The sequence below is a fragment of the Tympanuchus pallidicinctus genome, unplaced genomic scaffold, assembly GCF_026119805.1.
Source record: "Tympanuchus pallidicinctus isolate F22 unplaced genomic scaffold, pur_lepc_1.0 scaffold2, whole genome shotgun sequence".
In the NCBI taxonomy this organism is placed as follows: domain Eukaryota; kingdom Metazoa; phylum Chordata; class Aves; order Galliformes; family Phasianidae; genus Tympanuchus; species Tympanuchus pallidicinctus.
The window spans coordinates 50,278,105-50,305,543 of NW_026294721.1; the positions used below are offsets into that span (position 1 = coordinate 50,278,105).

At 43.9% G+C, this 27,439-nt stretch overlaps 1 protein-coding gene across 1 annotated transcript; it reads right to left on the reverse strand.

Annotated features, from left to right (window-relative positions):
• Nucleotides 1–1,918: 1,918 nt before the first annotated feature.
• Nucleotides 1,919–27,439, reverse strand: ENPP6 (ectonucleotide pyrophosphatase/phosphodiesterase 6). The gene is made up of 8 exons (XM_052682626.1): nucleotides 26,874–27,439; nucleotides 18,077–18,256; nucleotides 12,376–12,487; nucleotides 9,628–9,769; nucleotides 8,260–8,439; nucleotides 6,199–6,336; nucleotides 5,148–5,271; nucleotides 1,919–4,843 (listed from the first exon to the last, which is right to left on the reverse strand). Exons 1-8 carry the CDS (start codon nucleotides 27,100–27,102, stop codon nucleotides 4,632–4,634), a joined length of 1,317 nt encoding a protein of 438 aa, XP_052538586.1. The 5' UTR covers nucleotides 27,103–27,439; the 3' UTR covers nucleotides 1,919–4,631.

Genomic DNA, 27,439 nt, shown 5'->3' on the forward strand with positions numbered 1-27,439 from the left:
AGGTGGGGAAGCAAGGAGCAACTGCTGCCACGTGCCCCTCTCAGCAACGGGGGAGCTGTGAGGCTGACACTTTGCTGCACAGACATACGAAATCCTTTAAATGTTACATGTATTTTATTTTGGTGACACTATCTATGCAATTGTTGAGAACTCCCTAGTGATAATCCCAATGGTAACTTATGAATCTTTCCTAATTTGGATCATATCTGAATTATTGTATGTTTTTTTCAATAGGACAAAAGTCCAGAACAGCAAGCAGTGGGGACCACAGACGTGCTGGAAACCACAAGAACCACCCATTCTGGTTGGCTTTGGGCAGCCCTAGTTTCCACTGAGCTGACTCAGAAACAACCAGCACTAAAAGCAGCCCTCACCCTTCCCATCACAGGGCACCCAGGAAATCACCCAGAGCTGTCCTTGCCATCAGCTCTGGCTGTCACACTGGGGGATGCTGTGGGGCTCATGGGGCAGCACCTCCTGTGGGCTGTGGGGTCTTTCATCAGGGGCTTTGCTCCAAGCCCATCCAAGGGCAGACCTTGAGAACGACGACAGCCCCAGGCTGTCGCAGCTTTCTTGGGCTGACCCCTGCACCGTCCCACACAGCCAGGCACCTTATCTGCCATGGCATGGTCCCTCAGCTTCTACACCGTTCGTTCATCCATCTTCCTCCTTTGTATTAATTTTTTAAGCTGTAGCTGTCACATCTGCACACTTACCAGCTGCTTTCCCAGTTTTAATTGCCTTCCTCAAGGCAATTAAAAGGACTTCCTCAAGAGCCACACCTGCTTTTCTACAGTCCTTCATTTGTCACTGTCCAAGCTGGAGAAGGGAGCATTTAAAATTCAGCCTTTATGACTGCGTTGTGTTTCTCTGAACCAGTGATTAACTGCTGAGCCCTTGCAGGCTGTATCCAGCAGCGCCTGCAAGAAGCAATCCTTGTTTTGCTGGGAAGTTTCCCACATCTCGGCCGTTGAATATCTTCCCGGCGGCGGGTCTCGCATTTCTTTTTCCCACTTGGTGTACGGACACGTGAGGGATTGACTCCGAGCAATGTGATCCCCGGGCTGGGCTCGGGCACCGCGACGAGAGGAGGGAGCCCGGGGCCGGGCCCGCATTACCGGCAGGGGGCGCTCCGAGCCCGGTAATGGCGGCCGAGGAGGTGCGTTCCCGTTCCCGAGCCTGCGGCGTTTGCATCCTCGGCGTTCCTGGCTGCTCGTACAGAAACGGAAAGACAAAGCAATAAAAGCAGCGAACAGGGAGCTCCCCGTTTCCCCTCGCCATCTCTGGACCTCCTTTTCTTCTCCTCAAGCTGCTGAACAGCGCTAACTGATGTTATTTATGATCAACGTGGGTATGTTTCTTCTGCCTGCACACAGGTGCTCTTTTGCAGCTGGCAAAGCTTCCCCAGCAGCCAGGACACCAGCGGCAGCCATGCAAAAGGCTTTTCGGTTGTGCAGATATGTACAAAGCTTGAGAATTAAGGAGTGTAGTCAACTTTAATTCTGAAATGCTTGTATTTTTGAGTTCTAACGAATTAGAGGAGTTATCAGTGCAACTTAAAGCAATCTGCCTAGCCAGCATCAGCCAGCTGAAAGACCAAGTCAGCTTTGCCTAGTGAGGCCCAGCTGCACAGACAGTGACACTGATCCAAAGCTCAGGGCAGGCACTCAGCAGGTCCCCAGTGAGCTGGGTGCTGTGCAAACACAGGGTGAAAAGGTGGCTCGTGTCCCAGCGATGGAGGAGGGGCTGTGCACCCCAAGCAGGCCTGAGGACATGCAGCAGCGGTGTGTGGAAGATATGAAAGCTCTTGGTGCTATTAATGCAGGCAAACTGACACAAGAAACAGTGGAAAAAAACGCACCTGTTCCAAAGGTTAAATACTAAAATGTGTCTGGAGAAAAGGACTGAACATACAAGCTACAATAGCTCATGAGATGTATTTAATGTCCCTAATTCAAATGCTGACAACTTTGCCATTTCTCAACAATGTTATCATTCATCTTTCTGATGATTAATCAGCAAATGCTTCAAACACTGCTTATCACACACTGATGCAGCAATCAAACAAGAAAGGCGAGGTGTTACGGATGCTTCTTTTTTTTTCAAAAATCTTACAGTATTTACAAAAAGATGCGTATTTTTATACCAGCATTCTCAGAATTATTCACGCATTCACAATCAGTCGTCGTACGAAAACATCATTCAGAAATACACCCACCTCAGTTGCATAGTGTACAGAAAAACAGGCTGAAGACACTGAATGAGAATGTGAACTGATTCAGAGGTACAAAATTTCAGAGGAAGAAAGCCACGCTTCTCCAACGTAACCAACTGTAGTACTCCTGAAGCTAATGAGCTTCTTGTAGGTCTGCCACCCAGTCTCCCTGTTACAGATCAAGTATATTTTGAGGCGTATCAGAATACAGCTGTACACTTTCTGGATTTTTTTTCCATAAGAGGATACTGGATTATTTTTGTAGCAAGAGTTAAAACTGCAGACTGAAGGGACCCGCATGCGCTGTGTGTATCCTGTTGGTTCTGCAGCAAAACTTTCCCATTTTGTCGTTTGGTTATCTTCTGTACGCTGATAATTTTCTTGCTTTAAAAATGTGCTCCAGTGAATTCATTGAGCCTGGTTCATTAAAGAGCAACAGGGAACTCTGAACACTGGATGCTTGTATTACAGCTACTGCAAATGCTTAGAAAGCACTAAATTGCCTTTTATACTCAACAGTCTAATAACAAAGACTGATTTTCTCCCTTTTTTTTCCCAATTGATTTGATGGTTCACTTGAGCTTTAAAAAACACATTACATAAATCTTTATAGCTATTACAGAAGTCTTTTGTCAAGTTTACTTTGTTGTGCTTTTTTTTTTCATAGTGTAATCATTCACCCTTAAACTCACTGTACCAGAACGGTGCTTGACTCTGGATCCATGTGAATAACAAGCCTTAGAGGTTTATTTTGCACAAGGAGGGATCTAAATCCTTCTAAAGGCAGTTTTTCACTGAAAGCTCTTGGTTCAGAGGTATTTCAGAGAAGCGCTGAGCTCCTCTGAGGGCGTTGCAGAAGACCACAAAGAGGAAAGGACACTTTGCAGGATCAGATCCTGTCAGCTCTGTTCTAGAGTGGCTAATTTCACAGCAGACATTTAATGATGCAAAAGACCACCTCTCCTGACCCATCGTGGTATGTATTCATCCCATGTTTAACACCGAGGGCTGTGACAAGTGGGCAGTTTAACAATTTGGTGGCTTTAATCTTCTGAGCTCACAGAGCTGTGCTGCTGGCTTCATTATCAGCCCTGTACTGAGCACTGCCCCAGGGAAGATCCATGGCTGCACTGGAGTGAAAGAATAGGGCAAATTGTTTTTTCAAGGGATTTACTGCACCTGCTGTGTTGATGTTTTCAGGATTACATCATCTTTGACTTGCCCTTCAGGTGCACTGCCTCTGAGAGCAGCTCCATGCTCTCCTGCTGTATGTAACTTCACTGTTACAACTTTCTTTGGGCTTGGTAATCCAAGTAGGCATAGTAGCTAGGATTAACAGAGGGAGAGACAGAAAGAAATGCATATGTGTAAACCTCTCTCCCTGCTGCAGAACACCACCTCTAAAAAAAAAAATCAGGGGAGTTTGCAACCTACCACAGTGCTTTAATGGCAGAGAGCAGGAGCTGGTAGAAAAGGAGGAGGAGTCAAAAATCTTCAGAAACACAATTGGGTTAAAGAAAAAACAAAACAAAAGAAAACAAAACGTGTAAGCAGGTGGATATCATCTTCACCAAGGAAAACAGAAAGGCTGCTAAATGGCAGGCTTCCTCACTGTGATTTGTCCTGAGTGCTAGGTGTCCAGGTGCCATTACAAGTTCTTCCTCTTTTTGATGTGAAGGATTTCCATCACTCTTCTCCCTCTGCATCCCCCTCTCCAGCTGCACTCCCCGATGCAAACCCTGTCCTGAGGGCATGCAGTGCCAGGGCTCACTTTAAGGGAAAGTGAAGGAGGAAAGACTAGGAGAGGTAGGATGCTCTCACTGCTCTCATCCTGATCCAACTCTGTTGGCACTCAAATCACTCAGCAAAGAGCATGGCCCTTTGGTCTGTTTAGACTGGGCCTGGCTGGCACTCTGTCACTGTGAGGAGAAGGTGGAGGTCTGCTGGGGTAAAGGACAAACTTGAAAGAGCTCAGGTTAATTCATCGAGGTCTGTCTCTATATGCCTGAGCTTCCCACTGCCAGCAGCCAGGGTCAGCTTCTCTGTTAAACTTGCTGGGTAAGATGTGTCTGATGTCCAGGGGTATCCATATGCACCCACCAGAAAATGTGGCTGGTAGCTGGCCTGAATCCTGCTCCTGTCACCAGTGTTGTAAATTCAGAGCACTAGCACCAGTTTTTCTGGCTGTGGTTAGAGCAGCACACAAATTGGCTTTGCATTAGAACTGGTGTAAAAGCCAGTGTGGTCAGATTCACGCCTGGTGCAGCACAGCAGATGGGTGAGGGCAGCACGCTAGTAAGGAAGCTATTATTCAAATGAAGAAATTCTTGCAGGGGGGAGAGGGAGAGGAAGAAGAAAGAAAAAAAAAAGAAGAAGAATCAAGTTGCTGGCAACACTGACCGACATTGTTTGGGGATCAGAGCAACCAGAAGAGCAAGAGCAGAGTCAGTGCCAGCACACAGCCGCTCCGTGTGCAGAGTGGCACGCGGACAGCCGTGTTCTTCAGCATGCACTCCACCCTGGACCAGGAGCCATTGTTTGGCTGTGGCTGCACTCCTGCCAGGCTGCACATGACGTTGTAAACATCCACAGATCTGATGGGAGGCGCGCGGTAGTTGGATCTGAAATCTGCAGGAAGAGCGGTAGAGAGAGGCATCAGCGGGTGCAGCTGCGGGCTCCACTGCTGAAATGTGGGGGCAAGGGCTCTTCTGCCCTTCCTGGGGCTTAGCCAAGGGGCTGGGGTGCTAAATGTAATATGTATTATGATTTCCATTGTTATATCTGATAATTACAATCTATATAATTTACAGTATAACTTGGCAAAAACTTTTGTTTTGGATGTTTTCATTCACTATCCATTTGCTCAGCAGAATGCCCAGCTGAAGCAGCCCCAGCCATGTCCCTGTCAGGGCTGGGGATGATGGCGTGGTACCTGGCCCATACGCGAGGAAGATGCCCCTCATCTCCATCAGCTCATTGTCGTAGCCGTGCCAGCCGTTCTGCCAGGCCTCCCTCTTCCCTGTGCCATTCTCCCAAAAGGGCAACTTGTCCCTGCTCTGGGAAACAGCAGCAGAATTTGTTAGCAATACAAATACAAACTTATTATTATTATTATGAATGTATAGTAATATGTTGGTATGTAAATTTCTTTATGTACAAATCTAATAGATTATCTGCTTAACAAGCTCTCAGAATTGCCATGTGCACACTAGATATCTCTAGATATCTCTAGATAACCCACGTCTGACCCTTCTTGTGGCCAGGGGGCTTGGGAGAAATGAGGCATTTTTAGGACAGAATCTGGTGAGCAGGGAGGCTGGTGGAAGAAAAGGTAGTGGAAGTAGAGCTGAAGGAAGCGTAGTAAGATCTAAAGATCTTGTATAATGGGAACAGTCTTTTCACATCTGGCCAGAGCAGAACTAGCAGATGAACTGGCAGAAAGAAGAAGAGTAAATCAACAAAACTATAATGGCAAATTATGGAGAACTGGAAAGTCTATTTTAAGGACCCATCTTAATGATTTAACTTTGTCTAGCTTCAGCATAGCTGTCATGCCCTTAGGCTTTCTTATGCTCACAGCAATATTTGATGTAAGCATTGCTGTCAGCATAACTAAATGATGTAATACTTTGACTCAATGTCCAGCAAAAAAATGATCATTGAATTGTAGAATTGCCAAGGTTGGAAAAGACTTCCAAGATCATCCAGTCCACCTGTCCACCTATCACCAGTGGTGTCCACCTATCACCATGCTTCCCACTAAAGGATGTCCCTTAGTATAATATCTAAACTTTTCTTGAGCAGCTCCAGTGACAGTAATTCCACCACCCCCTTGGCAGCCTGCTCCAGCACCTGACCACTCTTTTGGAGAAGCTGTTTTTCCTAAATTTCAACCTGAATCTCCCCTGATATGTTCTTCTTACTGTGTTCATGTATGGCACCTTTTCACATTGATATCTACCCATTTTGCTTCAATACCTTACCTCTACTATGAACCATCCCTCCTCAGCCACAAGAGTTAGAGGAGACACAAATTTTCCTTTTTTATAGAAAAACCTCTCTGGAATATCCTGTATGTTGTAAACATTCATGTGTTCTACAGCTTTCAATTTTTGATATATCTGAAAAGAAAACAGATGTTAGCACATCACATGGCTACAAAGAGCATATGCACACCTATAGGTCCATAAGAACACCTAATTTTTTTTAAATGGCTAATCCCCCCCTTAGTCATCAGGACATTCAAACTGAAAATTTTCAAGCTCAAAGGTGATGGCTATGGAAAATATCCATATAGGTTTTTTGAGGTTCTGAAGACTTGGATCATAAACGCATAGAAAACCAGGTCATTATGCGTACTTACAATACATGCACTCACAGATGTATGCATGTGAGTACATAAACCTAGAGACAGATTAATAAAACCAAACCATCAAGGGAAACCATGAGCTAAACGGTGAAGAGAAATGCTTGAAGGCTCAATGTGGACTCAGTACAGATGAGAAAAAGGAATATTCTCTTTTAGTGAAATCTGCCCTGCATAGGTGACGCTTTTATACACACACAGGAGATTTGCACTGTCTGACCGGGGTGCTTCAGACATGCACCCAAGGCTGAAACTCCTCACCCTATAAGTAGTTGGGAAGCTGGGCCTCAGCCCGACCTTCCCACCATGGCTTGGACTAGAGAGTGCTCCTGTTAACTCACCAGGACTTCTGGTGATTCAGAGTGGCATAACTCTTAACTGTAATACCTCTAGGTTATGATACAATCTAATTTCTGAGCACGATTCTTTAAAGTGAATCAAAATCACGGAATCTGACTCTCAGGAAACTGAAAATCAACTTAATTTTGTGTGAAGTGGCAGCACTCCAGTCAGAAGTCCTAAAAAGAAATGAAGGAAGAAGAATAAAAACATGGTGTGAAGCACTGTATTTTACTCTTGATGGGGATATTAGGCTATTTAATGAGAGAGAAGCATGTGCTTAACTAGCTTTGTTGGATGAAATCCTGTGTCTCTATGAAGTTGCAATCTACACTTGCCCTTGTTTGAAGGTCTTGCCTACAAAACCAGAGATTGCTAAGTTAAGACAGAGGAGGACTTTATCAGTGCTGTAATCCCCTGCTGGAACTTGGACCAATGGACTCACACATGCCTCTAAGAAACCGTAATCCTGGCACTAATTTAAAATGTTCACAATATCCCAGCTATACAAATCCTGGAGAGCCTCTTTGGGTGCAAAAAATTGGCAGATGTTCTCTTCAATAAATTGCATGACTGACAATGCACTGGAATTTGCTAAAATATATTATAGAAAGCAACATTTCTCAATTGGAGTGAGGATTCCCTGCTTGCACATCCATTTGTCTACATTCTGAGGACAACAATAATGACTTGTCAAGCTCTGGATTCTGGTTCAGCTATAACTCACAAATGAATTAGTTACAGATGCAGCATTTTCATTCTTTGTAAGTGGTTTCCATATTTCTTTCTGTATTGTTTTAATTTGTCTCTCAACATCCTGTAGTTCTAGCCTTGAGATTTAATGATGGATTTCACCCAACATGCTTATTCATCAAAACTCTTCAAAGAGAATATTGTAAAAATGGGCTCTTTTTTTTGGTAATTCTAGTCTATATGAGCTGATTCCTCAATCTCTAAGGGTATTTACTGGAATAATGATGCCTGATCTCTTCCAGATTTTTTGCTAATCCCAGCTACTGAATCAGTAAATTGATTAATATATACAAAATTTTGAAAAAAATCTTCTAGTTATTTATCAGAAGCAAATAGTGGTGGGCTTTGAAAACTCATGCCTGTACCAAATAATAGTGGAACATTATGCTTTTAATTTGTCAGGTGTGAATTCCCTCTGGAAATCTTTGTTACAAGAGCATAAAGTCACAGGATCAAAGTGGCCGTGGAGAAGAGCCACATCCCTGAGGACGGAATTTGGATGTTCCATTCATACTAAAGAAACAAGTGTCGTAAGAATCAAGGAAACATGAAATAAAAAAGACCAGCACCAACAAGCTTCACATACCTCCGTGTGCTTCTCTGGAACCGGCCAAAGGCTCACAACAGGACCTCGGTCCTTCATTTGTATTGTGTCACTCATATTGATGTAGTTTTTCAGTTCGATCACTTTGTCTGTCCAAGAGATGTCTGTCATCCCATGATCAGAGAACAGGAGGACATTGACGTCATGCTGAAGGCCCTTGTTCTGTGAAGTGAGTGCACGACAACTATTATGGCCAGGCTTCATGCTGTCTGTGCTCATTGGTATATTTTAAATCCCATTTGACCTGCTTTGATTTTAGTGGAAGTCCATCAGAAGTAGCATGGCTGAAAATATCCTACCTGCAGTGAACTTGGCCACCACCACTATCAGTGGCTGTCTGCTCTCGCGTGCTGCTCTGAGAGAGCCTAAGGGATTGGCACCAGAAAGAGATTAGCTAAAATACTCTCAACCCCCCACCAAATAGCCAGATTCTACATCCCAGCCCCCAGAAATGGTTGACTACATTAGTCTTAAATGGGATTTTAACCAGCTATTCATTGTCTACAGATCAAAATGGCTGCCACAGTACCACCAAAGGTCTTTCCCACTTCCTCTCCTAGAACAGTCAATTGGTGTTACAAGTTTATAATTTTGTGAAAATGGAAAAATATATTCCTCTCTCTGCAGAAACACATAGAGAACTCTGATGTGTACTTAGCACCATGAAAAGAGAGCAGAAGTATCCATAGAATTGACATTTACCCAAAAGCTTGTTATCTTCCTTTTCTCACCACAAAATAATTTGGATAACATTTTTAAGCAAAGCTTCATGTACAGAGTTCTGAGTGGTACCATAAAAACTACCATTAAAGTTAATTGTCAGATTTCATAAACCTTACAAAATGAGCTGTTCTGATTCACTCACCCACTATAAGTTGCAGCCAGCAACATGAGTTATAAACAGCCACACGTAGGTTGGTGTATGGCCTCCTGGGGCTATGGGGGTAAGGAGGATTATATCACCATCTACAACAATATGAATCAGGGGAATGGTGTCTTACCTTCCACATGGTATCAAGAGCCTCTCCTTTGAAGGAAATAAAAGTTTACTGCCAATACGCCCAATTAACAGGCATTAAAGAGGCTCTTCACAGTGCCACAAAGAGCAGTTTTTAAAGCTTTTTGAAGGCTGTGTTATGGTCTCAATTAATTACCAGCTTTGAAAAGGTTTCTCTAACAGCTCCTGTTGGAATGGCAACATTACATACACTTTGGGAAGAGGCACAGGTAATTCTGGGCCACACGCATGGTGAACAGCAGATGCTGGTACTGTCATTACTACAGAGCAACAGATCACAGCACAAAGAAAAGCAAAATGCCTCCAGAACTCGGTTTTCCAGTGCCACTGACCTTAATCTGTGTGATCATGTTGCTCATGGCTTTGTCCACCTCTTTCAAAGCACTCTTCCGCTGCTCGGACCAGGGTCCATAGTGGTGGCCTTCCACGTCGATGCGCTCGTAGTACACAGCTGCCATTTCAGCGCTGCCATTGCTGGAAGTTGGGGGGAAGATGAGAGGATGATGCACGTGGGGGTGGTCTGGGAGCCTTCATCTCTTAGTAGAGTTAACGTAGTTCTCCTCACCAGCACTTAGAGCACTGGAGCCCTCTGCTATGTCTTCAGATTAGAAAGGCAGCTTGTCACTTAATGACAGACTGAAAAAATACTGACTTCTGTGCTCAGTGTCCTTTTTAAAAGGACTGTGGGAACTACAAGTAAAATATGCTTTAATTACAGTTTGATTCTTCTGGCTTTCTCTTGTGTGAGGTCTTCCAAACCACTTACGTCAACAAAGGACAGGCTCTTCCGTGACCCTACAGAAACCCACGTAGTGCAATTTGCGGTGAGATTTTAGATGGAGTTTTTGTTCAGGAATCTGATCAATGAGTGGAAGAAAACCAGGGTGATCTCAGGGTTGCACAAGGTTGATTGGTTACACATTTTTGCACTGAATGCCCTTCAGCCCAATTAGTAGCACATACATTAGTGCTTAATTACGTTTTCATGATCACTCTACAGTTCACTGCAAAGCTTGCTGAGAGCAGCTCTGTGGATAAAATCACAAATTTGTGTTCACGAAGTTCAAGCACAGTCTTTTTCTATAGTACTTAATATGTGAGAGGTTGTGCCATCCACAATATATGCCCTGATCCAGATCAGGATCCTTACAAGAGGATTTTGTGTGATGATCTAACAGGTCTGGGTTCTCTTATTGAAGACATGCTGGTAGTCTGGGGTGAAGAGTTAGAAGACAAAAAATGGAGGTGAAGGACTGAATGAATGAAATTAGGAGCTATCATTTACATTTGTGAGTTTGCAGAAGAGCCGTCCTGTAGGCAGCTGAATGTCTCTGCCTTGGTGGGAACATCTCTGTCAGTCATCCTAAGTGGTTTTAAAACCGTTCAGAAGAAGCAGTCTTCTCCACACTCAATTTCATTTTCAGTGTTACTTTCCATCTATCTTAGGCACAAATTAATTTCTAAAATGTAACCCTGTAACTTCTGTGCTGGATATTCCCTCCCTGAATTTCTTTAAACGGTTTTCTTCTGCAGCAGTGCCTGTTATTTCACTGCTGAAACTGCTTTGGCTTCTCATTTGCAACTAAAAGACCATTTGATCTAGACAAAAACCAAGAAAAATCTTGACTGAATAAAACAAAAGGTCTTTCTTAGACCACGGTGAGATTTCTCAATGAGGGCTCAGTGCTCTAGTGATGCATGTTGAACCGTATCCACAGCTTCAATGTATGTTAGTGCTGTATTCTCCTATCATCAGTAAATTTCAAAAGAAATTGATATGGAAAACTTGCTAAGGAAAGCTGAATAGCATCTATAATTGTACCAAGAAGGGTTTTATTTTATTAACACCCTTTGTAGGCACCACACAACCTTCATGGAAACAGCCCTGAAGTTCTAGATGGGGAAGAGACATAAGGGAGGCTTTAGGGAAAGAGAAAGGAACCCAGGCAGAAATTCTAGAGGGGATAATGCGCAAACAGAAACAGTTCAGAGACCAAACCACCCTCAGCTCCTGCAGGATCTGTAGGATTTGGGCCCTATGGGAAGCTTGCCACAGACAACACGGTAACATCGATTTGCCCTCTTTCTGAAATGGCTGGCTCTCACCTCCTGCAAGCTGCCCTGCCCACACTTGCATATCCCTGCTTTTCTCACTGCCAGCTGCACCAAATAACCTTGTGACTCCAGGTGAAATAGCTATTGAAACATTTTCAGTGGATTTTCACATGTTCTGAGACAGCTTCCCTATAAGCCTTCTGCTGTAAATGGCATTAATTTGCAAGCACCTTTGCATCAGGACCCTGTACACAGCTGGAAGCCATATCCCCAGCAGCTCTCCCATCATTTTGAAGCCTTTCTGTCAAGGGCAAGTAACCCTCAGCATCTGCATACTAGACTTTTCAGATTCAGTTGTGTAGGGGATGGAACCAACAAGATTTTAAATGAGGAAGCAAAGGTAAGGCTTAGGCTACCCACATAGTGGTGTAGTCTCAACGCATGTAATTTTACAAGCTACAAGGAATTCTTCCTTGCTAACCTTTGGATAAGAGATGGTGCAACTCGAATGCTGGGTGTGGAACATGCTGCTTTCCTAAGAGTCAGCTGAGAGATGTCTTATCATAGCACTCGTATTTACACAGAATCAATGCCTAATCCAAAAGAATTGTGCCTCAGATGTTTTAAAATGCAGAAGGAGCCAAAACACTGTTCTTGTAAACAAGGGACCAGAGCTGAATGTCTTAAGAGCTCTCTCTAAATCTTTGCATTTCAAAGTCTACTACTGCAGGTCAGAGGAGAGATTCTCACAGCCTGATACTGAAGTTGTTTGGAACAATAAGTCAGGTTGTCTCCTCTGTGTTGTAACCTACTCACAATAAAAAGGAACATGTGTTTCCCTCTGACCTTACTGTAACTCTCTGTTCCTGTATACGGTCATGTTTCTACGACAGTATTATAATCTACTCTTGAATCTCATCTTCCTATGTGGAAGCTAATCCTGAAAATTGCCCTAGAGCTCATAGTAAACCCAAACATTCACTTGTAGGAAAGGAAAGAACTTCTGCAGAACTTTAATGACGTACCGGAGAGCCTCGAGAGCATCGCTGATAGCATCCGCAAAGTTTTGGTCTGATGGGACACTGAAGTATTCGCGGCAATAACTTGGTCTGACTCCAAGGATTTCAACCTCACAACCTATGAATGAAAAAAGTGACATGTTCTGCAGTTTCACCTTCGTTTCAGACCCCACAGATTGTTATTCACAGTAAATTCCCTGTGACATTACTTACCTTACAACTTCCATGCTGGAAACTTTGCGGTTGGGAATGGAAAAGGGGAGAGAGCTTTGCTGGATGAGTGCTTGCAGCAAATGGAACATTGGATCATTTTATTTCCCTCTTTAAAGGGAAAGCATGACCTTCCAAGGACACAAAACTCTGGTGCCCTCATGGCCCATCAATTCCACCTAAATCACTCGCTTGTTTCCATCTTAACTGCCCTGGCCACATATCCTCATTTCCAGACTTCTAACGCAGTAGATTTAGATGACGTTCCCTCGAAGGTTGGCAAATATTTTCCACTTAGACACACTGCATCTGACATCATAATATCCTCTATAAAATGTATTTTATTATGTGATTCTGGCACTCCCTATTAAATCTGTTTCCCAGGAGATCTTGTTGAAACAGTATAAACCAATTAACTCTCTTGGTAACTTGCAGCCTTCCTTGCAAAATACAGTCCAGAAATTTGTGGCAACAAATCCTACAGGAGAACACAGCCCTGAACACACAAAAACTTGTTTCTGTGGTTTTCTGCCCTTTTGCTCTCTGGTTCCTGTGCTGATGAATAACATTAATATTTAAAAGAACAGAGCTTTCAGAAACACTGGATTCATGCAAAATATGTTTAGAGAACCCCAGAGTGCTCCCATCAGAGCTATGTATTTACTGGTAGGTTACTGGGGCGCAAGAGAAAAAATAGATCTTTTGAAAAATGTACTTTGTATACAGCAATACCATCGGGTCAAAAAGGCAACTCTAAGTGGTACACTGAATCTGCCTACATTTAGGTCACTATGCCACTCCTTTGGGATGAAAGAGAGGCTTAAGGACTGTCAGAAGCCGGTACATTGGCTGGGAGGAATTAAGGAGGTGTAAGTCTAGAGAGAGCACTAGGGCAAATTGCAGAGCTCTTCTCCGAGACGTTTCACAGTGTTTTGATCACTGGAACATTCAGCAAAGAGAAATTGTCTTGTCATGCACCTCAGCCTGCAGAAGCTCATATTGCTGAGACGCAATACTGGGATACAGGGAAAAGAAAACATCTTGCAAAATAAGTTGACCAAGAGACCTGGTATTGCAGAGCGAGTCGCAACAGGCAATTGCAAGGGATGTAGTATTGCAACAGATGAAATACCACACCTTTTGGCTTTGTTCAGTTTAGGCTGTCCATACTACGTCTCTCCTGTTTAGGCAACGACTTGTTGAAAACAGGCCTTCGGTGACTGGACAGCCTACTTTTAGGAACCTGATGCTTTTGAATGCTACCAAAACAGCCAGCAAGTTTGAAGGGACATCCAGTTTACATGCTAAAATGCTGGGAGACAGATTTCTAAAGGATCTAACTCTAGTCCAGTTTCTTCTGCTACAGCAGTCATTCCAGTCTTTTACATCTTCAGTTCTGGCTAAGCACGCACCTATCAGCAGGCCCATGTAATTAATATGATTGCACGCCTCATATGACATCTACCTGGATGGGATTAGAGCCAAAGAAATTCTTACAATCAGAGGTGTAAAATCTAGTTGCTCAAATGCATTCTTCTGCATGATGTCCTAGGTGCTACCAGAAGCAAAACACAAGCTTTTAGACACCTCGTATACTAGAGGCAATGCAGTAATCCTCTTTGGTTTTGCTAGCATTTCAGGACTGAACTGGAACTTCACAGCCAGTTTCCTCTCTGGCAGAAGGGAAATCTTGGAAAAGACTGGATCCAAAGTCATTCTTCTAGTAAGGACATGTTTGGAAACACAAGGCAGTCATGGCTAACTTGAGAACTGATGCTTAGAACTCTAGATTAGATGGCTGGTTGCTCATAGGTTGACTTTTCCTCTTCAGATACTGACGCTAGATTATAATTTTCTCAGATATTGTTCACCAGAATTACTCACATAATAATTTTAACTGACAGCATCAACTTCTTGGGAACCTGGACGATTTTATTTGCTCTGATATCTTTGCTATTTCTGGATTGTCAAGGGATGAACATGACATATGAGCCTACAGAAGCAGCAAAAATTAGAGGTAAGTTTTGGCCTCTTCAGTGGTAAATGAGAAAGAACAAGTGGACAAAAAGCGTGGAGTTCATTGACAGTGTTCTATTTTGTTTGTTTGTTTAGGGTTTTGTGGTTAGGTTTGCTGCGGATTTTTTGCCTCCGTACAGAACTAAACAGAACTTAAAATTGGATTTGTGGTGTTCAGGCTTGTTAAAATTCCAAAGTGCTGGCCTCTGAAGACCCTCCAGTAATTACATTGTATCTTGGTAGAGGCTAGGACAGGTGGCAAATTTTTTCATTTAAATATAATGGGAAAGGATATTTGAAAGCATTTGGAGCCAGCCAAAGGGAATGTTAAACTTTTCTTGGTTCAAGTACAAATAGATGAGTTGCATGTGCTGAGAGCTAACATTAAATATCTTTCTGCATAGTTTTGTAAAGGAAATTAAACCTTTATTTCAAAACTTCAACTTCTGGAGCAGTAATAAAGAATTCTTTCGCAATGATACATACGCTGTATTGACATTGAGACTTGAGCCTCTGCCAATTTTAAATTGTGTTTCTAAACATTACTTTAACAGTTGGACACTTCATGCCATAACAGAAAGTTTTGACAACTTTCCAGACTAGCTCCATGGTCTGGAAAATGTTGTACTCAAATGACAAAAGGTTGGATTTGGAGTTTATTTTTCCCTTTCTCTCATTTCAGCATTTATAAAAGATGTCACTGCACTTCAGCTGAAGCACACAATGCTGAAAAATGAACCTCAATATGGTGTTAGCTATTGTGTTTTTCTGAGTGATCAAACATTCAGAGGATACACAACTTTTTCCCAAGGAGTGCCTTGAAGAGCAGATGATGCCTGATAAACACACGATGCTCATCTATGAAGCAAGACTGTTGTTGCCATTAATAAAAAACATCTCTACAAGCCAAATGCTTACCACAAGAGCTTTTGGCACAAGCAGCACTGGGACACTCAGTGCAGTGGAGTTTTGGATCCTCTGCTTCTAGGTCTAGGATGGCCCAAATTAATTCTGCCCACTTGGCTGTGTTTATGCTCAGATGTGGATATGATTAAATGAATGTTCACATTCAACAACCCATTGCTTGGTGTCCCCTTGTTTTGGGGTTTAGATTTTCTTTGTCTAAACACTGAATATGCACACCAGTGCAAGAGAGGGAAAGATATGAAGCAGCAGATTTCGGGTTCCAAATTTGGAACTGGGACTGATGAGGAAATGGTAGTGAAGTAAGTTGACCCTGGGAATTAGCTCTCTGGCATTTACAACACATCTCCATTACATTTGATCACTCTTGTTTGGGTCATTGTCTTCAATGACTGCTAGCTAGAGAGAAAATAATGTCTTGCAGAACAAAGTGCAATGAATTTGGCACTAGTCTGCTCTTTCTGCTAACAAACAGCAAAGAACATGCACCACTAGGCTTTTTGTTCCAATAAAGGAGATTGAGAACAGGTTTCAGGATTGCCAAAAAAGTGATCAGTTTATGTTTGTGACACCATTTTCAGTTGATATAAATAGATGACCTGAGAACTTTCAAATAGAATGTATAGACTTGCAATCAGATGTTCAACTCAAAAATCTAATCATGTCTCTTCACCAGACTTTCATAAGCCCTCTCTTACCAGAGAGAAATATCCTTCACTTCGTAACCACACCTTACTCATGTCCTCGCCCTTGGCAGTATGCACATTTATGAAAAATTGTCAAGGATGAAGCAGAGGAGAAATAGAACTTCATCAAAAATCTCAGACAAACACCTTGAGATCTCACTAGGAATTGCAGCTGCCACCATCAAGCCCACCTGATGTGTTAGTTTCACAGCAACAAGGTCATACGTCCTACTGATTTTATTCCTCGCTTTTTTTAATGTTTAAAAAATAGATATTAAAAATAAAATGTTTTGCTACTTCAATAGTAATGATATTGTATGTTTTATGAGGGTTGCTCTGAAAGTAATGCATCCTGTTTTATTACATTAGCTTATGATGTATGAGGCAAATGGTGGTGGTATGGCAGTAGAGGTTGAACATTCACACCAATATTCTGTTACATGTTGCTGTCATATGACAGATGGCAGCAGATGGGCACTCTGACAAAATGGTGCGTGGCATGGAAGTGCCTACAAAGCAAAAAGGTGTCATTGAATTCCTCCACATGGAAAAAAAAACATTCATTGATACTTTCTCAATGCTTTTGGAGACCAAACAGTGGGTGCGAGCACAGTGAGGTAGTGAGTGGAGCGTTTCAGCAGTGGCAACAGTGATAGTAGTTCACAATCTTCACTCCACTGGTGAAGATTGCTGTGAGCACAGCAAACAGGCTCTTGTTCATCACTGGTGAAAATGCACAGCTGATGGTGGTGGCTATGTTGAAAAAGAGTGTTTGGGGATTTTCCTTTACCAAATAGTGTTACTGTGTTCTTTGTATTGGTTGCAGTTTCTACAGAAATAAATAGGAGGTATTACTTTTGGAGCAACTGTATGTTCAGCCCAAGACAATTCCTCTCTGCTCAGTGTGGCCCAGGCAGGCCAAGAGGTTGGGTATTCATGTTCTATCTATTCTGCCATTCCAATCCTTTGAGAACACAAGCCAATCTTGCCATTCTCAGAGCTTTTCTCTCTGGCTAGCTTTTCAACCTCTTTCATCTTGGTTTGCTCCTCCTTCCCATTTCTAAAACTGTTCCTTTCTCCTGGAGAGAGTACACTGAGACGGCAGAGATGGGCTGGCTGGGAGCCTTAGTGATTTCAATAGTCCAGTACCCAACAAACCAGGAATGCAAAGGCCAAATACCTCCAAATTGGTGGCTCATGCTTGGAGAAACTGATCTCAGGAGAGCTAGTGATGAGGAAGATGAGAATGGTGCTCACTCCTGCTCACCAATAAACGCTTTGCTTTCCACTGGGAATTTTGCTACTTTCATAATACAAGTTGATAGCCTTCAGCTCTCAGCTACTAAGTTTCAGGTTAAAAACAAATAAACATTGGGAAAGGATGGTTACTGTTTAGCTTGGATCGGTGATATGGTCTATGGCATTGCTCTGCACAGCAGGGATACAGGTGGACTGAAGGCAGGAGCAGCTGGGGATGAAGCAGATGCTCTGCAAGCCAACAATGGCCCTAACGATAATCTTTGATGGAATATTACTTCCTTGTAACACCTGAGTCGTTTTCTCTTCTAAGCCATAGGAAATCTGCAATCTGCCTATGGCTTAGAAAACAGAATTCATTTCCATAAGTGATTAGTAAAGTATTCTTGTTTCAGTGCACGAAAAAGCCACCCTATGGAGTACAGAGTGCTTAAAGATACACCCATAAAGACTCTGTATATTTAGTGCACACATGGCCTTGAAATGGATCTTGAAAATCTCCTTCCTATTATACACCACATTAAAACAAACAGGCTTCTCCTTCCTATTATACACCATATTAAAACAAACAGGCTTACTTTAGGAAAACTGGTATTAATTTTTGACATACTAACCTGGCCAGTAGTACATGAAAACATTCTTTTTTTCTTTCATCATTGTGACCCACAAAGGCTCCGATCCATTCCACCAGAGAGGTAGGAGGCTTTCTTTATTCACACCAATATCGAAAGAAACATTCATCTTCTGGTCCCACATGTAGTTTCCAATCATCTGATGAACCTCACAGTGGCGACCTTTGGGGAGGGAGAATATAAAGAGCACCGTCAGACCTACATTCTCCAGCAGAAAGATGCCACCAGCAACACACCTGTTACCACCTGCTCACTCAGCAAGTCAGCTGAAAAGATGCCTCTGGAAGGATAAATGGTATGGAAAGAATGTGTAGCTAGGTCAGCTGGAATCTGCCAACTTATAAGGACCTGTGGTCAGAAGGGACTCTCCCAGCTCAAACAACTCACTGTAGCAGCAGCCACAGAGGTGCCATGTGTTGGGCTGAGCTCTGGCTTCTCTGCATACAACATCTGCCAGGTCCGAGACTATTTTAAGACATCTGCCCACATGCAGCCTCAGTACCGCAGTACGTAACAGGAAAGGATAGAAGTGTGATCTGCAATTCTAGAAGGAATTTCAGGAAACTCACATTTGTTCTTTGCTTCATCTAGTGCGTGCATTGCTCAGTGCTGGTACTTAAGACAACAGAGTAACAGTTCTCAGAATACAGGAAAAAATAATAAAGAGCAAGGCCGCCATCCTTCAAGTGGCCTAAAAGCTGCACATTGGCAAGGAGAGAGGGAATCGGGCAGGACACAGCTGGCGCAAGCAGCCCTCTCCATCCTCCATGCTGTCCCACTAAACCAAGTACTCGCTTCCTTGGGGCTCTTTTTGTCACCAGAACCAGCCAAGAGGCCCCCTACTCCTGGCACATACCTTAGCTGCAAGCCACAGACCCACAGAAGGTCCAGATGTGCAACCAAGGTGGGGCCCTTCCAGCCTATTTGTTTGAAGGGTCCCTCTCTCCTCTTTGAAATAATCCATGGTCCACATTGGTTTTCCTCATACAAGTCAGAAACAGGCTAAAACCTTTACATACTACTTTAATTTCCATTACTGTTTGCTGGTACTGTTGTGGTTTTTAAAAACATGAACATGCTTTGTTCTTAACTCTCGGACAGCACTCATTGCATTAGATATTTTTAAGCCCTCTTACTGCACACTGGGAGTACTTGGGCAACTTTATATTACAAGACACTGGTACTTATTGGTTGAAAGCTGCCTTATCACTGTCAGAAGAGAAGATACAGTACAGTAAGAGTTAATCTACAAGTGAGCTAATAAAAATGGAAAAAGAAACGTTAGAGATTAAGTTGTACTGGAAGATAATGATTTCCTCATCTTAAAAAGCAACAACTAACGTATCTGTGAGGCACCACCATCATTACCTGGTGACTCATGGCATTTCAAGGATCCAGATTACAGACATTGATTACCGTGAGAACAAGCGTGGTGAGCAGAACTGAAATAACCTCAGTATGCTTGTTTTAAAAAAGCAGAGGACTCTGTATATTTAGTGTACACGTGACCTTGAAATGGATCTTGAAAATCTCCTTCCTATTATATACCACATTAAAACAAACAGGCTTCTCCTTTCTATTATACACCATATTAAAACAAACAGGCTTAATTTAGGAAAACTGGTGGACTGGAGGGGAAGTAATCTGTCCTCCTCAGGCTGCCAAGAACTTAATTCACTGTAAATCTAAAAAAAACACCAGTAGGAAGCCTCTGTAGTGCCTCAAAAATGAAAGTTTCTACTTAGAGGACAGCCTCGTCTCTTGAAGCCCACATACTCCCAGCCATATATCAACCTGCAGAGCCAGCAACTGCTGCCAGCCCCAGAAACCTGCAGGTTGGGCTGAAGCTGGGAGGTCACACATCTGTTTGATGCACAGTACAGCTTTCATAGAAAAACAACGAGCTCCAGCTGCTACTGATGTCAGCTCCCTATAGGATTTGAGGCCTACTGTCAGTTGGCTCACCTCTTTAAGGAACAGAGCAGAGATTGTTCTTTGTAGCGTTGTTGCAAAGTTTCATTGTGTGTGTGCAGCAATACAGAGGACAGTATCCTGAACACCACATTAGATGAGTTAATTCTTCTATAGACTCCAGCTCTTTTTACACAAAAAAGATACTTACAAGATTGTAAGGCAGCAATTTTCAGTGTTTTAAGAGAAATGTGATTCAGTTGCTGCTTTAGAAGCATCTGCAGTGCATGCCAGATTCCAAAGTACTTTATATGCTGCTAGTTGTGCTCCTGGAGAACCTCTACAGCAACAAATAATTGCAATACACACAATATAAAGCATGGAAAGATTAAACTAATCTTATTTTAAGGGATGATATAAATATTTTTCAAGTTGACAGACTTACAGGGCCAAGAGGGAACACCAGATGAGCAGACAGGACCATGTAACACTACGCAGAGACATTCTGCTTGCCTGGAGATGGTGTCCCAGGCAGACCTCAGATTTCCTTGGAAGACATCAGTAGCCAACTAATCAATCTCTTCCTTGCATTGTTCATCCCAATGTTCATCATCAAGAAATGCCATTCAAAAAGCATGCCTGCTCTCTAATTTGATTTTTGCCCTGTGTTAATCTTTAGCCATGGCACTTTCATGCCTCACTCACTAGATTAAAAAGCCTTGCAATAGCTAGGATTTCTATTCTGAAGACACTTATACATGGAATTAAGGTCATTTCTCAAATTTATTTTGAGCCACATGTGCAGCCCAAGGTTTTTTACATCCTTTGCTGTAATTTATTTCCCCCAGCCTGAGAAAATGACCTCTGGTGATCCCTCTTTTTAACAATTGTCAAAATAGTAACGTGTTGTTACGTGGTCACCATAGCATGCTGAGTTTATTATTGATTCCATTACTGCTACTTTCCTCTGTATTCAAATATTAACTTCAGAGTTTCAGAAGAAGAAACAGGGCAAAACTCAAATACAGTGGACAGATGTCATGAGTTAAAGTCACTGCAGTTGCAGTAAAAGAACAACCCTTCCTCAATTAACAAAGAAAAAGAAAAAACATACAGTTCCTAGGACTATAACTGCTGTATCCTTCTGGAAGAGAGCCAGGAAAAGGAATTGAGTTCCTCCATGAAAACTCTGTGCACAAGTCCTGTAAATTTCTACAGTGGAGTAGAAGAGATCTCCCAAGCTACCATGATAGTCTGTAGAATTGCATGATGTCTCATATCATTGATTGCTGCCTAACCCTGGAATCACACTAATCCAGAGATGAGTGATTAGTCCACGAGAAGTCAGTGGGAACCCTTATCCTGATGAAACTGCCCTACCACCTGCAAGTCCCCAAGCAAAAACAGTTCATGCAGGATGTGAGCAGATTATTTATGCTCCCAGAAGAGCCTGTTGGCAATGCCTCTCCATTTTTTATGGCCTTCAGGAACATACTGATCCAAAGCTGAAACACTGTAGCCTATATCAACCCAGAACTTGAGGTACAAGAAGTTCACACCAAAAGACACAAAAATCTGCTATGTGCAGCATTTATTTATTTATTTCTAGAGGGGATTAATTGATCTGCAACTCCTGTGCCTCAGCAGCCTCAGATTTAAGCTGTTTGTGGATTGGAGCACAGCACTGTGCAGAGCTGCTGACTGCACCATTAGAGAGGGATATATTTTAATGTAGCAAGCTCAAAAGAAAAAAAAAAAAAAAAGAAAAAGAAAAAACCCCAAAAACATAAAAACTAGGCTCTTCAAAATTCTCTTATCTTTGGCTTGTGTAAGAGCTGGCTTAGGTGATGAACAGAAGATGTTCTCGTGCTTTCTGGGACCAAGCTGGAGCTCAGGTTCTGTTTAATCTGACAGCAGAAACAAGACATCCACTGAAACCTTCACCAGCAAAAATGAGAGCCAGGTCATTTGAGTACTGCAGTACTAACCACTACACCAGTGTATGTAGCTCTGCATTTTGAAAGCGAGAGAAAGAGCAGGTTCCAAAGTGAAACATACTTTCTCAGCTCCCAGAAAGTGCTGTGGTGGGGTAGTGGCTGTGTTCACATTTTGCTAGTGTTGGCCACATTCCCTGCTGACAGAACCTAAAGGGCACACTCCCAGTAGTGACAGTTAATAATTAAGCATGGCAATCCCTATCCTCCATCTGTGCTGGACAGTCATAACTTGGGCTGCCTGGAGAAGGCACCAGACAGGGCTCACTGCAGGTACTGCGTGGATGTTAGGCCTGCAGTGCCATGCTGTAAGCCAGGAGACCACCACAGGATAAATGTGCATGTGAGGGTGAGCAGTTCTGCATGGCACACCAGCAGCACAGTGTACAACAGGATTGGCTGTAGTGGCAGGAAAATGGGAGTACACTGAGCTATGGCAGTGGAACAGCTCTGTAAAGACCATGGACATCAACATGGGATTCAGAAGACCTGAGATGCCCTCTGCTCCACCTCCTCCTCTATCTCACATGATCCATGGGGTCTTGCAGCCTCCTTGCAAGAACAGACATCTCAGAAGAGAGGCATGGAAGCTGCTCATCCACTGCTCTCCATGCACCCATTTCCACCATCAGGATCTCTCTCCACTATGCTGTCCATAGAGGCCAAGAGGCCCACGGCCCCTCACAGCCACCAGAAAGGCTTGCATTTGTTGTTGGGATCTCAGAAAATGAATCCTGTCCCTGTCTCCAGCTCAGGCACAGTGCTGATATTTACACCAGCTGCAGATGGTGCAGGCCTGGCCTCAGCCATGCCAGAGGGACTGCAGAGCTGGGGTGCCCCAGCAGGACCAACTGCCTGTGTCTGCCTCTAAAACTCTGCAATGTAAGCAACTTTTCTCCTGAGAAAGGGCATGCACAGCTCCCCATATGACTCCTGTTGTGAATGGAGACCTCAGATTTTCCATTTACTTTGGCAGGAAACCTCCCAGCAGAGCCATGCCAAGACAGAGAAAGGGAAGCACTAAGCACTTTCCATAGGATAAGATCCTAAGGTGGCTTGTGATCTTAACTCCTTTCTTTGCAAAACAAAACAACACAGGGTGTGACTAAGTGAGTCTTTTGGATAGGCAAATCTGTGTTCCTTCTTCCCTCTGTGGCCAAACCCACTTCTAGTCCAGCAGAGCTCCTTCCAACACAGCATCAGTGATATTTTTTGTCTATTTCACCATTTAAGTGATGCTTTCCATCACTAACATGACCCCGCTTCTCCCCAGGGAGTATATTTGCATATACTTGGATTGCAGGCCATGTGAGCACAACTGTCTTCCAGCTTACTCAGTGATAGCAGATTTATAAAGTCAAAGATTCTAGTTTACACAATTTCAGGGTGCCATTAAATTTGTAGAAGGGGATCAAGTATCTAGAGAGCTTTTGTCACTTGTATAAAATTTGCCTTGAAAACTTCTTGCTCTAAGGCATCATTTTTTCTATAGTATTTTTATTCACAGCTTTGGTCATTGATTCAAAGGGTATTTGCCCACAACAAGGGTATTTCTGTTGCCAGAATGCCTTCCTGCCTGTGCTAATTTCTTGTCTGCAATCACAGAACTCTGTGATAGTAGAAAAAAAAGAAAAAACCTATCAAGCTGCAATATCAGATATGGAGAATGGTAAATTAGGACATCAGGTAGGACATAGATTAGCAGCAGAAGAATTAGGGGAAGAACTAATTTAGTATGAGGAGGATCAACATGGAATAGTATTGTCTTTGGATGACTCAAATTTGAGGATTAGCAGTAAAGATTTTCTTCTCTTTACTCTCTCTCTATAATGAGCAGTCCCACCTCTGGCAGGGCTCTATGGCTTATTGCACTGAACAGCCCAAACCTCTGGCCTGGTCACATTTCAGCCTGGTGGTTGTCATCCTACCCCATCATTCCCTGAATGCATTGGTTTTAGCAACTCATAATCCTCCATTTCACCACCATAGGTTTTCAATTAGCTTTCCCATCACTGTCATGCAGTGTGGCGTGATCATAGAAAGTCATCTTCACTCCACACTTCTCAACATTTAACAGTTCTTTCACCAAGACTCTGTGTACTGCATTACCTAAACTGTGTGCTCTTTCTCCCACTGCAGCTAGTAAGTATTGCCAGCAAAATGGGGTGTGTTTCATGTTGCTTGTTAGTGCTTTTTAAATCCATGCCTCTTCATCATCAGTTTTTGGTTAGACCATCTTTTGCTGAAGCTCAGAGAACTCTCCCTTAGTAGACTGATGGTTAGTCTTGGTAATCCTGAAGGTCTTTTCCAACCTAAATGCTTCTCTGGTTTGAACCACCCCACTCCAGATGCATAAAGCTCACACAGACACTTGGTGAACAGCAAAGCACAGAAAGGAGAGACCTTGCTCATGAGAATGGAAGGAGAAAGGAGAAAACACATCTCAGCTGCAGTATCTCATGCCTAGGCTCACAGCGAGCCCAGAGTAGGGCTGCGAGCATGCCTGTGTGGATGTGGTTCCTCACAGGCTAGTGAATGCACAGAGAAAGAAGGGACAGAGTGCTCAGAGTGAGAGGTGGGATGTAAGGAGCAAATAGGGCTGTGAACGTGCAGATGTTTCTCAAGCTGATTTACTGAATATAAGCCTACGGATTATGAAAGTGCTCTTAGAAATGCTAAGATACAGCAACTTGAAGGTTGCTCGTGATACAGCAGCTCAGGCAAGACATACAGATTAGACTGACCTTGTAGTCCCTGATTTCTGAGAACGAACTAGTAACCTTTAAGTCCTGCATGTGCCAGTTTCTAAGGGAAGAAAAGTCAGTTACAGGCACCCCCACAAATTGCAGTGTCCGATGTGAGATCAGATTGGACATGCCTGGACAGCATACAGCTTCACCCCCACCAGCAGCACTATGTCTACCTTCTGCCTCAGCACCTCCTAAACCTGATAAAAAGGGTATGGGTGGACAGCACCTTGACATCAGCCAGCAATGTGTCCTCACAGCCCAGAAAGCCAACTGTGTCCTGGGCCGCATCAACAGAAGCCAGCAGGTCAGGGAGGTGATCCTGCCCCTTTGCTCTGCTCTGTGAGACCTCACCTGAAGTAATGTGTCCAGATAGGGGGGTTCTCATACAGGAGAGTTGTGGATGTGTTGGAGCACATCCAGAGGAGGGCCACAGAAATAATCCAAGGGATGGAGCACCTCCCTATGAAGACAGGTTGAGAGAGCTGGGGTTGTGCAGCACAGAGAAGAGAAGGCTCTGGGGAGACTTGAGAGTAGCCTTTTAGTATCTAAAGGGGGTCTCTAAGAAGGAAGGGGACAGGCTCTTTAGCAGGGTCTGCTGTGACAGGACACGGGGAAATGGTTTCACACTAAAAGAGGGGAGATTTGGATTGGATATAAGGAAGAAGTGTTTTACACTAAGGGTGGTGAGACACTGGCACAGGTTGCCCAGAGAAGTAGTGAATGGCCCATCCCTGGAGACAGCCAAGGTCAGGCTGGATGGGCTCCGAGCACCTGATGGAGCTGTAGGTATCCCTGTTCAGTGCAGGGGGTTGACCAGATGGCCTATAGAGGTCCCTTCCAACTCAAAAGATTCTATGATTCTATGAAACATACACCTACACTCCAAGTGCTCAGGAACAGTCTCAGATCTTCCTCTGGGCTTGTTTGTCACCTAAATCCAGTCCTCATTTCTTGCTGACTATTTAACAGTGCTGTGGCTCATGCACCACAAATGTTAATTACTGTTTGCAGGTTATTTCTATTTGCATGGAGAGCCATGTCATGAAGGTCAGGAGACTTCAGACAGTGTGTGAGACAGAGCTCTATCTCATGACTTCATACTAGAAACTGGTACCCTAGAACATGACAAGTCTGGTAGGCATGCTTCATTGCCTAAAACAAAACCCCTTTGTGAGTACCAAACCCTTCAAAGGGTTGATGATGGACTTCACTCTGCACACATGCACTTAACCGGTGTGATGACAAATTGTGGTAAGGAGAGAAAGCAGCTGCTCCCTGTTTCCCTTAGTGATTTCATCCACAGGCTTTTCACAAATAAGAAGTGTAATGCATACACCTAAATGAAATGCTCCACAGTGGAGTGGCAGACTTAAATTAACAGTTTTCAACTTCTTTTTTTTTTTTAATTCATAGTTGAAATGAGCACTGATAGGCATTCCTCTCAAGATGGGGAGGAGAGAGTTAAGCGGTTTCAAAACAAGCTGGGCACCACTGATGTCAGGTCCTGTCTTACAATGGCATCTCTTTGCCCTCCCAGCAAGCAGCATACAGACTGCTGGGCTGTGCATTGTTCTGCAGGCAGCAGAAGATGCCACCAACCCAGGAGGAATTGGACTTCCTCACTGTTCCCAGATAGCTGAAAGGCCCTGTTTGTCAAATCACCACAGAGAAAGGATCTGATCTGAAACTCCAGAAAAACTTTTCTGGCTCTTTACGTACTTAGATTTTGGCTCCAGGGTGCCTTTATCCAATAGGGATGGTGCAGTTGCACCCTGCATCTTCCTAGTGCCTCTGTCCCCCCCCACCCCTCCCTCACTACACATGCCTTTTTATTGACTGAAAGCTGGCTGAGCAGCCCCGTGCTCACTGCTTTCCGCTTATTTCTGCGTTTAGAGCGCAGCAGGCAAGGCGAGGAGCCCTGCATCGCTGTAAAACCCTCTCTGAGCAGCGTTCCCGGCTCGGGACCGCTCTGGTTATCCTCTCACCTACAGCAGCAGCACTAAGCTGCGTACCTTCAGGCTCCCGGCTAACAGCACGACGGGGCACTCACAAGTGCTGTATACGGAAAGGTAGGCGAGACACCCTCTGCCTCTGCGCGGAGCATCGCGGCAGCAAATCACTCACCCGTCATCAGCGTGTAGTAGTTGGGGTAGGAGAGGCTAGGGAAGTCGGGGGTCATGTAGTCCACCTTCACTCCCATGCCGATGATGTCCCGAAAGCCCGGCAGGGACTCCAGCTCCGCATCGTCGATGTAATCGAAGCGGAAACCGTCGAGGAGGAAAAGCAACAGCTTGCGGCGGGCAGAGGCGACGGCGAGGAGGACGACGAAGTCGAAGATCGCGCGGATCCCCATGGCGGGCTGAGCGGCGAGGGCTGTACGGCGGGGCTGGACCTGGCACCGCTCTCTTCCACCCGCTTTAAAGCTACAGCCGCGCGTTAATTGCGAACGGGTGATGGGCTGCCGGGCCGCTGTGTGGGCGGGGGGTCAGCGAGCGGAGCACCGCCAGAGACGGTCCTCGGCGTGCTGCGGGATTGAGCAGCTCCTCGTGCTTTAATAGGAGAAGCCAGCCTTCGGCCTTGAGAACGCAGCGTTTTGCTTGGCTGTCTGTACCGCTGTTAGGGGTAAGAGCTGGGCGGTGCCAAGTTTCACATTAATGAAGAGTTGTTTGCGCCTTGGTCGCAGGGTCCTC